The 16,975-nt window shown below is 43.1% G+C and overlaps 1 protein-coding gene and 1 long non-coding RNA gene across 3 annotated transcripts in view; one reads left to right on the forward strand and one right to left on the reverse strand.

Annotated features, from left to right (window-relative positions):
• The window catches only part of DENND5B (DENN domain containing 5B), a 156,805-nt gene continuing 139,830 nt past the window's right edge, over positions 1–16,975 (reverse strand). For both annotated transcript variants that reach the window (XM_031443842.2, XM_031443841.2), the window contains 7 exons: positions 15,905–16,050; positions 14,180–14,298; positions 12,892–13,079; positions 8,705–8,787; positions 8,209–8,335; positions 6,397–6,571; positions 1–4,865 (listed from right to left, as the gene is read on the reverse strand). In XM_031443842.2, coding sequence (XP_031299702.2) covers positions 4,682–4,865; positions 6,397–6,571; positions 8,209–8,335; positions 8,705–8,787; positions 12,892–13,079; positions 14,180–14,298; positions 15,905–16,050 — 1,022 coding nt within the window. In that variant the 3' untranslated portion in view covers positions 1–4,681. The remainder of the gene's footprint in view (positions 4,866–6,396; positions 6,572–8,208; positions 8,336–8,704; positions 8,788–12,891; positions 13,080–14,179; positions 14,299–15,904; positions 16,051–16,975) is intronic.
• LOC135319323 (uncharacterized) lies at positions 3,199–8,851 on the forward strand. Its single transcript, XR_010377834.1, has 4 exons — positions 3,199–3,333; positions 4,497–5,318; positions 8,163–8,363; positions 8,716–8,851. It is a non-coding gene; the product is annotated as an uncharacterized LOC135319323 (long non-coding RNA).

Here is a 16,975-nt window from a genome sequence, read left to right on the forward strand (position 1 = left end):
TATCAACCCCACAGTTTTATTTGTAAAGAACAAAGCATGAAAAGTCATATTTAAATGTACTCCAAAACCTGAAAAACCCACCTCAGTTTCTCTGATACGTATGTTAAAGTGCTTGATATCACAATACTCTTTAAATTTTAATTATGTTCGGATGAGGAAAAAAAAATCCAGTTCTGATGCATTTTGTTAACAATACAAAGAAAAACAATATAATTTAAATGCAGAAATGCTCATTAAAAAAAAGATACACAAGATACATTTATACATGGTTCAAGTGTAACACAGAGGATTTTTTCTACTTGTTTTACACCCTCAGTTGATTGACAACAGGAACTCTTACCATTACCTCTCTACTGTTAACAAGATCTGTCTGGTATTCAAAATAAAGACTGGAGCCACAGAAATAGATTTAAATAACTGAGTCAAGCATTATTCCCTCCCACATAACCCAAGGATACCTTGGATTCCTTCAAATGAGAAGAAATTTTTTTGACTTTTTTTTCACTCTGCTGTTAATTGCTCAGTGCGGTACCTTTCTGGAGGCAATCTTTATCTTGTCCTTGAGAGGACAATCAGGTCTAGTAAGATCTGGAAGGATGAGGCTGTCCTTGGATTATTCTGATCACATTCCATTGGCACCCTCTTCAAAAAGCTTGGAAATCAGTTTGATTCAAGAGATTTATAAATGTATTCTAACAGGATTAAGAGACCTAGTGGCTTATTGTTTGTTTCCGTCTCCTCTTACACTAAATGGTGATGTAACAAATACTTACATAAGAAACACAGACTTCAAATGACATGACTTGGAAATAGGATTCACTTTATAAAAGTAGAGATAAGATCTCAAGACTCCATTCTCAATCAATGAAGGTGTGTTAATACTGAAATATAAATAGCTAAGGTTCAGATTGTCCTTTTGAATAGTGAAAAGGATACGCTAGTTTCTGTAAACCTCACAGAGAAAATACTCACAGTTCTCAAAATGAAAATCTACTGAAAAAAAATCGTAATTCTTAGCAGAAAGAAGCTATTTCCTTATTAAGAGCTACACGCCCAATGCTGTCAAATAAATGCTTCCCTGGGGAATCCGAGGTCCTGGTCTGTTGCCTCGTTTCAGAGCATCTCAGAGGTGTCAGCTATACACCACACACACAGTGTCATGTACGGTCTACTCTCATTTACTTACACTTGCATACATCAGTGCTTTATTGCCAAAAAAGGAAGTAGGAGCAATTCAGTATTTCCCCTGTATCATTCATACAGTGTGACAGAAGTTCATTTAAACGATTTCTTAAAAAGCCATGTTAAAGTAAATACAGCAGGGTTACAAAAAGGTACAAAAATGTGTGAAATTATTTAAAATAAATTTTAGAGAGAAATCACAAACTTTTGCCAGCTTTAGGTTTCTTCCATCGAATTCTTGCCCCCAGTGGGAAAGAGGATGGGGGAGGCTGGGCGGCCTTACTCTTTGTTCTCAGCGTCCTGTCTTCTCCTGGTTTATACTGTATTCTCTCCACCCTCCTTTATACTACTCCACTGAGCCTTGGTCATTTTTAAGGCGCTAATGAGCCCTCAACCAGAGCCCAGCTCTAGGGTCTCACACGTAATACCAACATCGGTGGAATGCCACCGTGTCACAAGGTTGAGATTAGCAGAAAAACACTTGGAAAATAAATGTTTCAAGAGGTTAATACTTCTGGCAACTTAATTTTAAAACAATTTCTTCTTAAGTTATTATTATGTGAAAATACTAATTAATGATTCTAGGCATTACTTTTAATTTATTCTGAGGGGGAAAAAAGTCAATTACAAAATTGATTTTTATGTACTTTAACTTTGAGGTATGATGATAAAACAACATATTAATTTAAAAAATAAACACAGCAGAAAATATACCTCTGAATCATTTTCAAAAGTCAGTTTGGAAGGCTACGTACATTTATATGTAAATTTATTCTAAGGATTCTGCTACTGTCCTGCTCAAAATATTTTGGTATTGGCTCAGAGCCATGTAAGAACTAAGTCTTACTTCATTAGAATTGCGTTTCTTACGTGAACTCAAACTCTGCTTAAGTATCCTGTTCCTTCATCAGCTTGGATCCTAATGCCTTTTTTTGTTGTTGTTAAATTTCTTCTGAGAGGCCAACATTTACCATCACTGACAATATTCAGAAGAATGGGCTGCGGGTCCCTCAGGCAGCTCAGTGGTCCCCGGGCGTTTGGAGCACTGGCAGGATCACCGGGCACGCACGTGGAACCCTAAGTGACCCTGTCAGGGGCCTGGCACCCCAGAGGATGTGTCAGTGCTGGTGTGACCCTTCCTTTTGAAATTCGCGACCTCACTGCTATGGTCCGACTACAGAAAGAGGCATGAAACTTTTAGGTGTGACTCTCCGTGGGAAGTTTTACTTTTTAAAGTAATGGTTTCATTCACAGGCCCCCAACCCAATTTTGCTCCCAGTTTTTGTAACAGGTCTAATTCTCTGTAACTTGAGGGGAATCCATTATCATCAATATTAATCCTTACGTCCTCACCTGTATATGCAGATGAATAAAAATGCAAGGGTAGAAAGACTATTCATATGAATGCCTTGGAGGTCAGCCCCACGCAGCCTGGTGTAATGAAAAAGCATGGATTCCAGACCCTGTGTTGTCACTGACCAGGGGTGGGGTAGTATTCAATCTCTCTGATCCGCAAGTGTGCCCATCTGTAAAGTGAGAGGGCAAGGCTGCGCGACTCAACTCCAGCCTGCTAACCTGCGCCATCCCTGTTTGCCCAGCGCGGGTCAGAAGCATGGCCTTGTGGAAGAGGTGGTGAGAACAAAACCCCAGCCTGGATCACGCTCTGGTTTCTGAGCACTGAAACAGCAAGGGCCTGGTGTGACAGCTTCCGGATGCCTCCAGCCACAGACTTCCCGTGTCCCTGGAAGAGCTGCACCGCCGGAGACATACTTTTGCTGCAGGCAAACAAATGTCTGGTCTACGCTGGTCACCTGGACCGTCTTTACCCCCCCCCCCCATGCCTTCCACTGCCCTTCCCTCCTCAAGTGCTCAGGCAGGCATTGAAGGGGGTGCGCCTTGGCTGAACACCCGTTTGACAGAGGGAAGGAGGCACTTGCCTCATTAGTTTCCTCCTCCAGGAGAAAAGGGAAACAACACTGTTGGCTGAAGCCCAGGGCCCTCGGGTCACGCAAGGGCCCTGAGAGGCCATGGCTTTGCTTCTCGGCCACAACCGGGAATAAAGTGCGGGACTCTGCCGAGGCAATCTGGCTGCTGACGACGCGCAAATGCCCAATGAGACTCACGGGACCGACAGCGAGATGAAGACTAAAGGTAAAGAGCTGCCACCACGTTCATTTCACTTCCTTCTAAAACACCAAATGGGAAAGTCACCACGCTTGGTCTTTCGAAACCGCTGCCTCCAGTTTTGCTCCCCTCTGGCCAGCCCGCGCCGCACCGGCTTCCACCTTCCCGGCCAGCGGCTTTACGCTGTCGGCCCTGCTTACGAAGGGCCGGCCCTGAGACACCCGGGAAGGGTCCGTTCTCGCCCTCTTCTTCTCTTATTTGCATTATCATGGTCAACAAATACTTTCACAAAAACATTCCAGGCCACGCAGAGCCCGCCTCCTTCTTAGACATTCTTTCCACTTCCTGAGGGGGGATGGGCACGGGGGGCGGGGGTGGAGGGAGCCGGCCGAGTGGGACCTAACAAAGGCGGGGCTGTGGTCGTCCTTACGAGGTACTGGGCTGCTCCAGAGTGGAGGTGGCCAAATTAAAATGGCAGAATCAGACTGCTGCTTGCAGTCCTTAGGACCATGTGGCCAACACTCTGAAAACTCACATCTCCCCAAAGGACCTCAAATAACAAGAATAAAAATGCCAAGAATGAAGTTCGCCCAGGCTAATCTTTCCAGAAGTGTAAAGAAGTTATAATCCCACAATTTAACACACTTCTCAGGGCTTTGTGTGTTCTCGGTCCAGTTCAAGCCAAGCTCCTGGGGCCCAGTGTTTAAAGTATTTGAATTATACCTTCATCTTGTGAAAAAAAATCTGAAAATGGAAATGGAAAATTTTCCAAAAGACTGGAGAAGTGACTCACTTCAAGTGTGTGAAACCATCTGAAACTTGAGCGATACAAGTGAGGCCCGCTACCCCATACGGTGGGTAAAGCTGTTTACATTCACAATACAAAGGTGCAGACGCCGGGACAGGCGGGCGGCTGCGACACAACAAAATACGTTCTGGGTTCCTTGTGGTACCTGGAGGGAAAAAGAGCCCCACTGGGTTGCACTCTATTTACACGTTTACTGGCTTCTTCCTGACTAGCACCACTCTCCCCCCCGCAGCTCCCAATACTCTTAAGCTACTTGTTTTAAGTCACAGGAATATTCAACCTAAGAAAAGTATCTTATCAGAGTAATAGAATTTCTTAGAGAAGAGAGCGTATTTACAGACATCTAACACATGAAAATACTCTATTTTATACTAAATTCCAGGTTCAAATGAACTACAATACAGCACTTCGCCTTGTCTGCAGTGGGAGGACTGGTCAGATTGGGGGATGCGGTGTGTTGCCCCCTGCAATGACTCACTGCCTCATCAGACAAGTCCAACTCGGTCCCCACGGCTGGGGAAGGTTCAGGAACGAGGGATCTGGACTGAGAGGTTCTGGCTAATCGGGCTACACGTCCACTCCTTTGATGAGTGAGCCTTCTAAGACTATGGTGAAGTCCTGGATGGTCTGCAGGATGCGGATGAGGGAGTTGACTGTCATGCGGTCCCTCAGGAGGGCGCTCTCCTCGTACATTCGGGTGATGGCAGGGCACTCGGCCAACAACGGGATCCACTGTGGCAGCAGCCGGTCCCTGCAACCCAAACAGACCCGAGCGTCCTGAGTGCGGCTGCCCACGCTGCACAACCAGGCACACACCCTGGGGCTTTCAGCGGGGAGCTGGGGGGCCGGACGGGGCAAGTCTAGCCACGCTCTGAGGTCACCAGAGAGGAAGGCAAAGTCGAGGAGCTGGATAATCACCGGTTATGAAGACACAGCAATGAGACAGTGTGAGCTAACGGGGAAGCTCGCCAGGGTTGGGACAAGCTGGGCATAAAGATTTACATGCACTGACGAAATTCTCTATTCTGACTCCACCACTCTGAAAAAAGACGCAGAATGTCATTTTGTACTCCTTTTTTTACAGGGATGTTATTCAGACATCTGTGGCAAGGCATGCCAAAGTATACTGACCTTTTGGGAAGGAAGACTCCATTACATTGTAGGGACTAGCATTTTTAAAAAAAAACTTACGCAACATAACAAGGTAAGGAACCAAATCAAAGCAGAAAAGCATTAAGCAGATTTTATAAGCCCAAAGAGGGGCTGCACTGCTCTAATAAATCAGAACTGTAAAGAGATAAAAGGAGATAAGGATCATGTTCAAAAGGAACGGTACACAGCACAGCTGAAATTGGGCCCCTTTTACTAAGAAGAAATACCAAACTTAGTTCGAAAAACCAGTTGTTCAGGAAGACAATCTCAGTCTTCGGTGTCTCCTGGTTACACTGACACCAGTTTTCTGTCACTAGGCAGCTAAGACATCCTCACTGCGCCCCTCTCACCACGCCGCCGCGGCACGGGCAGCCGCCACCAGGCCGCCGCAAACCTCTCGCTGGGGAACCAGGGGTTTAGAAGAAAACAAACACTGCACAGATAACTTAAAAAAAAATCTTCTGAAGGTCTGTGTGTTTCTTACCATTCTGAGAGCTGTTTTAAAATGAATGGATTGTACAGCTCCTGTGCCATCTTTAAAAAAAAGGGGTAGGAAATTGTCTTAAAGAAAGCTTTCCATACTAAGAATTATTTAGATAGTAAGAATTCCACAATGTCATTAATTTCAAGCAATGTGGTGGCCTTCCCACACTATACAAGCTGTCTATAGTAAATACACTTGTGTATGTGCTGGTGTGTCTAATTATCTACCAGTCTACCTATTACCTATGTGCCTTCCTCCGGTGCCGGTGCTTTGTCATGGTTCAGAGCTCTGGGCTCCGGCGTGAGACTGGGTATCAGTCTTGGCTCTGCCTCTTTCTAGCTGTGTGACCTTGAGAAAGTCTGTTAGTGTACCTGTGCCTCTTCTATTTTCTCATCCATACAATGGGGCTATCCCTTGCCACTTCATGTAGTGGCGGTGGTGAAGAGACAGGAGGAATAAAGGAGATAATGTACCTAAAGTACTTAGCAAAGTGCCCCACACATAGCAAGTACCCAATGAACAGTGTCTCATTAAACGTGGAATGAAAGAAACCCACGGGAGAGCCTGGAAGAGGCGTGATCGGGTACCATCCCTTCTAAACGTCTGTTCAACACACGACAAAGAACGTCAAGCACTGGCTTTATACCGTGTTCCAAGGCAAACTAGAGTCTGGAATTTGCCGTCCTTCCCAATGCTCCTGGGGGCAGTGTTAATCGCATTCACATAGTGGCAGAAGGTTTTCCAGGATGATTTCTGAATGAGGACATCATCTTCATTGTCTAGAATCTGGTCAGTGGTTTCAAAGTAAGCGACTGCTCTCTCTGGGGAAGGAAGTCAGAATCACAGCACAAGACACATCAGTACTTCATATACGGAAAGATGAATCACTTAGTTTACTATGGAAACACTAAGGACGTTTTGCCTTATGGCCAGTCCTGAAACCAAAACCTTTCCCACTCCTTTATCACTGGTTTCACAATAAATTCTAGAGGCCCATGTTTCATGGTAGAACAGTACGCTTCCCGGAGCTTACTTTCCAGTCTAGACTGCATTCCAGAGGGCTGGAAAGTTTACTCTCTTTTGAATACCTTCAAGAAGTGGCAACTTACAGCAAAGAAAAAAATAAACATGGACCTGTCTGTTCAGACTGGAGCCTTCTAGGAGTGAGCAGGAGACATGGTAGCCACTGAGATGGTGCCCTCTGTTCTAGCTACAGAATGGCTGGCTAACACTTTGCAACAAAATCCTCGAAATGGAACGGATTCAGTAAATCTGATGAAGGGCTGTGTATACACATACTGGAAGCAGGAGCAATAAGATTCTAGGTATTCCAAAAAAACTCCCGCAACCTCCCCCCAAAACCAACCTCACCCCCCCACCCCCAGGGAGCCTAGCTTTGTCAACCTTCCTTCCTTTGCCTAAGAATTCTAAATTGGATAAAAATCAACTACTTCATCTAGGCCTTATTTACAAAACACAAAATGGTAATAATCACTCTTGTTAAAGAAAGTGGGGATGGTGGACGAGCTGCATACCAAAATAAAGAGCACAAAGTTTAGCGAGCTAGAGCAGCACGTGCCGGCTGAGCTCTCCGTGATGATGGAAATGTTCTCCATCTGCAAGGGCCACGTCTATGGCCACTCGCAGGGCCGGTGTGACTAAGGAAGTGAATTTTAAGTTTAATTTAGAGGAAGTCAATTTAAATAGCCACACGTGGCTAGTGGGTACCCTATCGGACAGCATGGACATAAAGTATTCCTATTAAAACATAAATTATATCATATCACTCCTTGGCTCCAAGCCTTCCAATGACTTCCCATTCCATTCAGGATGAAGACCAGAGGGCTTCCAAAGGGCCAGAAGCACTCCACAGCCCGGCTCCGGCGGTAAACTCCCCTCTCTCTCCCGCACGCTGTTCGTCGTGCTCACCTCCTTCCTACTTTGTGGAAGGCCAAGCACGCTCCCACCCTGGGTCCCTGCCGGGGCTGCCCCGAGTGCCCTCCTTCCCTTTTTCAGGAGGCTCACTTCCTTAAAGTCTTCGATCAAATGTTACCTTGTCAACAAAGCCTACAAACGCCCCACTCCCACTCCGTTCCCCTTCTCCTTGCTCTATTTTTCCTCTGATCAACGGTGACTTTCCAACATATTAGATGAACTGCGTACTTGCTATGTTTTTGTGTGTTTGTCCCTACCAGACTATAAGTCTGCCAACAATGGGAATCTTTGTGTTTTATGTTTACCTGGATGTGTATTTTGAGCATCTGGAATAGTGTTTAGAACACTGTGGACACACACATATTTGCTGATTGAATGAAAAGCACGATACTGCTTATTTGATATTTACTTTTAAAAACACACACCCTTACCACTAACCCTCACTCACTCAAATTCCTGGGTCTTTAATTTTCCAAGAAGCATTTCGATGACCTGATAACAAAGTACACCTGCTTTAATTTACCTATGAAGTCCCAGATGAAGACGTTCTTGTGAAAGATGCGAGCCGATTTGAAGCCGTGGTGGAAGACCTGCTCCAGAGCTGCGACCAGGCCACTCTCCCCACAGAGCAGCACGGTGAGGCTTCCTCTCTGTGGGGCGGAACACGCAGTGCCGGAGGTAAGCTCCTGCGTCCGTGATTAAGAAAAACACTACAAGGGGGCAGGTGTAGCTCAGTGGTAGAGCGCGTGCTTAGCATGCACGAGGTCCTGGGTTCAACCCCCAGTGCCTCCACTAAAATAACTAACTAAATACACAAACATATCTAATTACCCACCCCCCCCCAGTTTAAAAGAAAAAGAAAACACTAGAGGAACAAATGCTAAGGGTAGCTATGAAGCAGATTTTTGCAGCTATTAGGAAGCTTACAAATGAAAATTAAAGCACCCTTTATTGCCTTCTGTATCACGTATAAAAGCAGCTTTACAAATCCCACCATATTGTTTCACAGCCCATCATACCTCTTTTTCAGGTTTGTGAAAATGTTTCACAATATTGTTCACAGCTTCTCCAATGCCTTCCTGGATCTGTCCAGCATTTGGTTCTGAAAAATAGTGAATGGTGACTGAGTTCTCATGGCCAGGAAATAAACCGAAGCACTGCCGGACATCAGCTGTGCCTGCCGGTGCAGAAAACACTCCACCAGAGCAGGCCGGCCTGTCAGCGGCCCCACTCAGACTGCCTCAGCCAGTCTGGCCAAGTGACAGGTACACTGGCAAAGAATCCAGATCCCAGCATTCCAGTCCCAGCCCCACCACTTGCGATCCATACCCTTGGTCACATGTCTAACTTCTTCTGAGTTTGAGTTTCTTCCACCTGAAACCAGGAAAATACACGCCTCATGGGCCACTGAGAAAAGTGAATGAGATTATTAGGTATAAATTACTGGGAATGGTGCCTGTCACCAAGTGCTAGCAAGTCCCCAGATCTAAGGAGTGAGGCGGGCCCCATAGCACCATTCCTCAGGTACCCCCTTCTCCTGCCACCTCCAAGTCCCTTAGTGGGCACAGACCAAGACTTCTGGAGCTCTGCACATCTCACCTGGAATCTGTTCTGCAGTTGTGTTTACAGTAAAGGGAAGATGCCAGGTACGTGGGGACACCCTGCCGGAAGCCCAGGGCTGCTTCTTTCTGGCTAGTCAGCCCCCCTGGGCGCCGCCGCACCCTCCCGGCCAGCACTTGCTCCCCGAGGCCCCGCTCCTGGGGGAGAGCTGGGTGGGCTGTCTGAACGGAATCTAAAGCACCTCTGCCTCCCAAACCCCAAGAATGATTTTAAAAAAGAAAGAGAAAGGAGGAAAAGAAAAAAGGTGGTACATAGGTATCATCCAGTGATGAGAAGATTTAAACATTTGGGATTTTCTTGCAGTGATTAACTTTTAAATCAAACTTGTATGTCACACTATAAAAGATAAACTGTCCATTCTAGAATTTAAGAATCTTTGAATTCATACTGCTGGAGGGTTTCTTGCAGAAAACACTTTCAGGTAAAACTCAAGTATGTTTTTTCTACATGAATAAAAATTGTTAAAATGGAAACCTCTTATGATTGTAGGACTGATACTGTGTCCTCTTCAGCTCCGAGTAATTTTTTTTTTTTTTTTACTTTCACCTTTCTCTGAACATTTTCTCTTTTAAACATGAAGATCTATTTTGAAAGTTTTTATTCATTTCAAAAGAACCCTGAACTCATCAGCAGTATTTGGAAGCTGATTTAAAATGTTTAGTTCTTTAAATATCACCTTGCACACACACACTGTGAAAAAATTCCAAGTTACCCATCTTGAGTTTCATATTATTTAAGGTTTTCTGCTTATTAAGTAATGAATATATGACCGAAAATGGAGGATAAGGCCTCTTGAAACATTAATATCCCATGAAACTGAACTGATTCAGAAGTTGTAAAAATTTGAAAGGATGGAACTGAAATCTACTTTTTAATTTTAAATCAGCATAATTAAAGTATTACATACAATAAATTCACTGACTCTAAGTGTGTAATTTGATGAATTTTGGCAGATGTACAGACATGTTACCACTACCACAATCAACATAAAAAATTTCCATCAACCCAGAAGGTTCCCCAGCACCCCTTTTCAGTCAGTCACTCCCCTTCTCCAGCTCTCAACCCCTGGCAACTGCTGATCTGTTCTCCATCATTACTATACTGTCTCTCTAGAATTTAATATAGATAGAATCCTACAGTATCTGGTCCTTTGTGTCTGCTTTCTCTCACTTGGCATAATGCTTCTGAGATTCATCCATGTTTTTAGATGAATCAACAGCACTGCTGAAACTAGTTACAATAGCCAGGACACGGAAACAACCTAAATGTCCATTGACAGATGACTGGATAAAGAAGTTGTGGTATATTTATACAATGGAATACTACTCAGCCATAAAAAAATAAAATAATGCCATTTGCAGCCATATGGACAGACCTGGAAATTGTCATTTTAAATGAAGAAAGCCAGAAAGAGAAAGAAATATACCACAGGATATCACTTATACATGGAATCTAAAAAAAAGACAGATTAACTAATTTATAAAACAGAAGCAGACTCACAGACATAGAAAACAAACTTATGGCTACCAGTGGGGGAAGGGGTGGGAAGGGATAAATTGGGAATTTGAGATTTACAGATACTAACTACTATACACAAGATAGATAAACAACAAGTTTCTACTGTACAGCACAGGGAGCTATATTCAATATCTTGTAGTCACCTATAATGAAAAAGAATATGGAAATGAATGTATGTATGTATATGTATGACTGAACTATTATGCTGTCCACCAGCTACTGACACAACATTGTAAACTGACTGTACTTCAATTTTAAAAAAGAAGAATTAAAAGGAATTATTAAAAAACCAGCACTGCTGAGTAGTACCCCATTGACTAGATACACCACAACCTGCTTCTCTCCTCACCAGCTGGGGGACACCGGTGCTGCTTCCACTTTGGTTATTAGGACTGCAGCTGCTAGGAACCCCTGAGTCCGAGTCTCAGGATGGACATGCGTGTCCATTTCTCTTGGGTACCTATCTAGAGTGGGACTGCAGGGTCAACTGGATGGTCAGTCTACGTATATCTTTATAAAAAATTACCAAACTGTTTTTCTGTTGCATTCCCACTGGCAGAGTAGGGGCATTCCACTGTTCTCTAGCCTCACCCATATTTGGTATTATCAGTCTTTTAGAATCAATTCTTTCCTCTTTTTTAATCGAAATATAGTCAGTTTACAATGTTGTGTCTATTTCTGGTGAAACAGCACAAGGTTTCAGTCATACATGTATATATATATTCCTTTTCATATTTATCAGTCTTTTAAATTTTAGCTGTTCTAGTGTGTGGTGGGAAGCTTACTTGTGAAGGCAGAAAGGAATTAGGAATAAAGGGAATAATTTGAGAAAGAATAAGAGAGACTTGTAGACTACATCATTTTAATAGTTAATATATCACCATGCACCAACAAATGGATATGGAATAACAACATGTAAGGAAACTGCTTTGTTGGCAAACTAAGGCCTCTCAGGTACCTGCATGACCTACTTATGGTTATTGCTTGTAAGGTGAAATAAAACCACTTCACTGATAACCTTCTGGGATTTTTCACTAGATCATACTGTCTCTTACTAGTTTTTTTGTGGTTCCTACAGTGGATTACCACAAGTTTGCTGACTTAGAAAAGCAGATATTTATTCTCCCAGAGTTCTGGAGGCCAGAAGTCAGTAATGGATATCATGGGGCAGAAATCAAGGTGTGGGCAGGGCTGCACTTCCCCTGGAGGCTCAACGGAAGAGCTGCTCCTTGCCTCGTCAAGCTCCGGGCGCCCCAGCACACCTTGGCTTCGGCTTTGGCTTGTGGCCGCATCACTCCAGTCTCCACCTCCATCCGTCTGTTGTCTTCTCTGTGCGTCTAACTCCCTTTTGCATCCCTCTTCTAAGAATACATGTGACTGCATGTAGGGCCCACCTGGATAATCCAGGATGATCTCCCCATCTCAAGATCCTTGGTTTAATTATATTTGCAAAGATCCGTTTTCTAAATCACGTCACATTTAGGGATTTCAGGGATTAAAATCTGATACCCTTAAGAGACATTATTCAGCCGAATAAAGACCACATTAGTATAAATTAGAAGTTCACTGTACTATTAAAAAATAGCGTGTGAATATAGTATCCTAAACACAGAATTCACTTTTTTTTTTTTTTGCAGTGTTTTGTTTTATCACTTCTACAGGAAGTCGGGGGGTGGGGTGGGGAGAGGAATTTTTAGAATTCCTCTTAGAATAAAGGGTTCTGTCTAACTAGATGTGAAAGTACTGGCATATGTAACTGTCTTTATTTCTCCTTTAAGTTTCAAGCAAAATATCACTTATTCAAACTTCCAAAGCTTAAATAAAACAGAGCATGGAGTTTGCTTTGGATTTTAGCACCTAAATTCTTCAGGCTTTTAATTTTTTGTTAATGTCTTGCCTTATTTTTTTCCCCTTTTTTCTTTCCCCACTGTTAAAGTCCCTTCTCCCAAATTAATTTTCCTCAGCTTTCTTCCTTCTAATCTCCTTACTATAATTCAGATTCCCGAGAAATGGCCACAAGATGCCTGCAACCTGTGAGACACACAGGAAAATGAGAAAACAGATTTACTGGTGGCTCTCCCTGTCAGCGAGGTGACGCTTAGTCTCCTGGCCGTGGTGGGTGACTTCTGCTGCGGCGGAGTCCGGCACTGCTTCACCAGATCCTCGTCTGGTGCGGATGCCATCAGCTCCCCGATGAGAATTCTCTCCAGGCTCCCATCATCGATGCCTTTCCCCAGCCACCGCCCGCATGGGAACCTGGCAAGACAGGAGCAAACTTTGGAATCACCAATACCTTCCTAGATTTAACCAGAAATTTTAAAATGGCACCATGGGTGAAGGCCATCATTTCAGAGCCTGCGGGTTGTTTTTTTTTTTTTTTTTCGTTATGAAAACTTTCAAACATATAGAAAGGGGGGGAAGGTATAGCTCAAAGTGGTAGAGCGCACGCTTAGCATGCACGAGGTCCCGGGTTCAATCCCCAGTCCTCTTAAAAAAGTAAATAAATAAATAAACCTAATTACCCCCACAAAAAAACCTAAAAAAAAATATATAGAATAGTAGAACAGATACCCATATTCCTAATATTCTGCCATATGCTTCATTTTTATTTTTTGTTAAAAGTATTTTGAAGTAAATTACACACATGGGGGGAGGGTGTAGCTCAGGTGGTAGAGCCCACGCTCAGCACGCACGAGGTCCTGGGTTCAATCCCCAGCACCTGCTCTAAAAATAAACAAACAAACCTAATTACCTCCCCCCGCCTCCAAAATAAAGTAAATTACACACATCAGGACATTTTACTTCTAATCATTTCAGTATGAATCTTAAAAAAAAGAGACATTCTCTCTTAATATAGCCATAAGTTGTTATTTTAACAAGTTAAAATAATTCTTCACTGTTTTCTCATACCTCATGTATATTAAAATTCTGTGGTTAGTTCTAGTAAGATTATCTTCTAACTAGAGATTAATGTAGGAGTTAAGTTACAGGAGACAAGAGGAGACTGTTCCCAAAGAGGGGTGCTGGCTGAAATCGGGAGCGTGTGAAGGAAACTTTCCTCTTACCAACCTTATTTTAGGCTTCTTTTTTTCTGTCAGAGTTACATCCATCTTTTTCAACATTTGTGAACTAAGCATTAGCAGCAAAAACAATCAGTTTTCCTTAAAGTAGTTTTTGGGCAATTTTGTATTTGTAACAAAATGACAAAATGTTGTTACTACACAGACAAAAACAAAAGCACCCCAAAAACTAAACTAAAATTCAGAAAGCAGTGGCAAAGCTTTAGAATGAAAACAATTCTCAAACCTTTTCTAAAGAGTCTTAAAGAATTCTGAGCTCCCCAGACATCTGCTTACCTGTACGTATGTCCTGTGATTTCGTTTCTGACCATGACACAATCCACTAGCCATTTGGCCAACAGTCCTGAGTTATCGTGACCAATCTGAACAGTAGTCAGCTTCCCCAGGTTCTGGCACTGCAGGGACAGGACCACAGGTTACTCATACCTGACCCTTCCCCGCTACCTCTCAGCTTTAGCAGTGGCCCCGTGGTTCTATCCAATTTAACAAATATAGAGGACCCACTCTGCATAAGGTGTTCTGCTGTGCACTAGAGAAAAATATTCACATTTACTATATCCCTTCTAATGAGATGAGACATACAATTAACTATCAAATGAGGGGGCCTGCACAACGTCCCAGACTAGAGATGTAACAGGTGCTAGGATACACTGGGAAAGGAACAATAATTTCTAACTATGGAACCCAGAAACATCAGTCAGTGACTTGTGCCTTTAAAGGATGAGAAGAGTTTCAAGAAGTGGGAAAACAATGCTACTTAGATTTAGTTACAGAGAGGTCAGAAAAACAATTATAGATAAAAAAAAATCATCAACATGACTATTTTTCTGCTTCTAATAAAATACTAAGGCAGAACTGACCTCACGCCTCATCTAGAAGTCTTTGAAGCTATTGTAAAAAAAAAAAAGAAGCATAGTTATCAAGGTGTTTCCTGACCCTCTGTGGACAAGTACAAAAAAGAGTGATGGGAACAGGAATAGTGAAAATAAATGTCAAATAAATCCTGATTTTTAAATCCTGATAAAAGATCACAGACCCCAGCTGACTATGTATGGCTGGGAGCACCCGAGCTATGAGTTCTCAAAGCCCCTCGCTTCTCTGCATCACGGTGAGAAGGCCTCACAGCCATCTAGGGAGGGGAGGATGGCGTTCTGAATTAGTTGTGGCAGCAGAGATGGAAAGAGGCAGATGTGAGAGTTGGGGAACAACAATGATGGAACTTACAATGCAATTTATGTACCATACTTGGTAGTCAAAGGAAAGTCAAGGATTTTAATCTTTTACACACAGAAGGCTGTAAGCCCACTGGACAGACATCACCAAAATAAGCTCTCGGGCAGTGCGATGACTCTGCGTGGAAACTGCTATTCATAGACCCCATGGAACATGAGAGTAGGACATTCAGTTAGTACCACTTCCCTCCTAAAACAAGGGCAAGTATTTGTCCTCTCCTTGCACGCCAGAATCAACCCACATGTGGGCTCAAAAGCACAGGAATACTTCACCAGGTAAGACCTGAAGACTGACTACCATAGTGAAAGGCATTTTTTTACAAAATCACTTTATAAATGTCACTGTGTGGTCTAAATGCCAAAAGCATGAATAGCTGTCGCCTGTCCTCTGTCGAGGTTCAGGCAGGGCAAATTTACAGTCTGGGAGAGAACAAGGCTGGGGAAAACATTTATTTGAATGTTCCCTACTTGGCAGGTTCTGTGCTAGGCACCAGGAATTATGGAAAAGGACCTGGCAAAGCCCAAAAGTCCATCATTCCAAGTAGAAAAACAGATCCAATAAACAATTAAAATAATAACAATAAAAATATAAAACAAATTAACGTGTTCTGGACAACTTTAGGTATAAAAAAATCCCCGAAATGATCCTGTATGCTTAATTACTCCTTTATATCATTTGAGTCATGGAAAAATGAAAATGTGAAACTGGCATCGCTGTGTAGAGCCATGTATAAAAATTTGCACAAAGAAAGGCATCAGCTGAACCTACTTCAAAGGTCATTTCGAGGAGGTTTTTGGGAATCTGCATCACTCCTGTGTCTCCCAGTTCTCCTGACACACAGATCCAGGGGTTCGACGTGATGATCGCGTTGCTCAGCTTTTTGATGGGAATGATCACTGCTCTATATGGGATCACTGAAAGAAAAACGCTGAAATTAAGGCAAAATTACAATAAAATCCTCTTGATAACAAAACAAATATATGTTAAGAACTCTGGTGGCTTTCGTGGGTAATTTGCTTTTTAATGATCTGTCCAGATGTTCTTAAACAAAAAGATGAAATCGTAACCTCCCCGTCTAGAAAGAGGGGGTCCAGTTTATAATAAGCCCAGGTCCCAATACCTCTGGTGGTTTCCACGGCGTATATATCACCGTGTGTGCACGGCATGCTTAGCACCACCACATTTATAAACAATCTCAGGCATCAGCACCAGAAAACCTGAGGGCATAAACACTGACTGTGCTGTACAGTATTTTCATTGCTTTAATGTTTGAATTAATTTTGTCCCCAAATTTAGTATAAATGAGTATGGCAACTGGCATGGTTTCATATTAAAAAAAGGGGGTAGCCGACTTCTTGGACAGTCTCCTCTCATTACTGGTTTTCTGGGCAACGCTTTAAAGCTCTACACTTCAGAACTTTCCCATTTTTTACAGCTCAATATGCAAAGCCAAGAATAACAAACAAGGGCAGCTCCAGTCTGGACGTTAACATGAACCGCAACTTGGAAAGCTATTAAGGTGACTCATGAGCGAGAGGAGCCCCAGAGAAAGAATCAGGATGCGGAGAGGGATGTGTGTGAACTCTCCTTCCGAAGGCTCTTCAACAGGCACACCACTAGATGTCGCTGTCCCACCACCGTCCTTGGCTCAAAGGTGGAAACCAGTTAGGCATTACACAAACCTCCATTTTCCTTTAAAAAATGGGGATGCTGCAAACACATGAGCGCATCTTTATCCTTCAGAGCCATGTTTTTCTTTTTTTTAAAGCAAGGGGGAATCAATATTTTGGTTGGTGTTCTCGGGATTTCTGCTCATTCAGTCACGAGACGGCTATAAGC

Source organism: Camelus dromedarius, chromosome 25 (assembly GCF_036321535.1).
Source record: "Camelus dromedarius isolate mCamDro1 chromosome 25, mCamDro1.pat, whole genome shotgun sequence".
In the NCBI taxonomy this organism is placed as follows: domain Eukaryota; kingdom Metazoa; phylum Chordata; class Mammalia; order Artiodactyla; family Camelidae; genus Camelus; species Camelus dromedarius.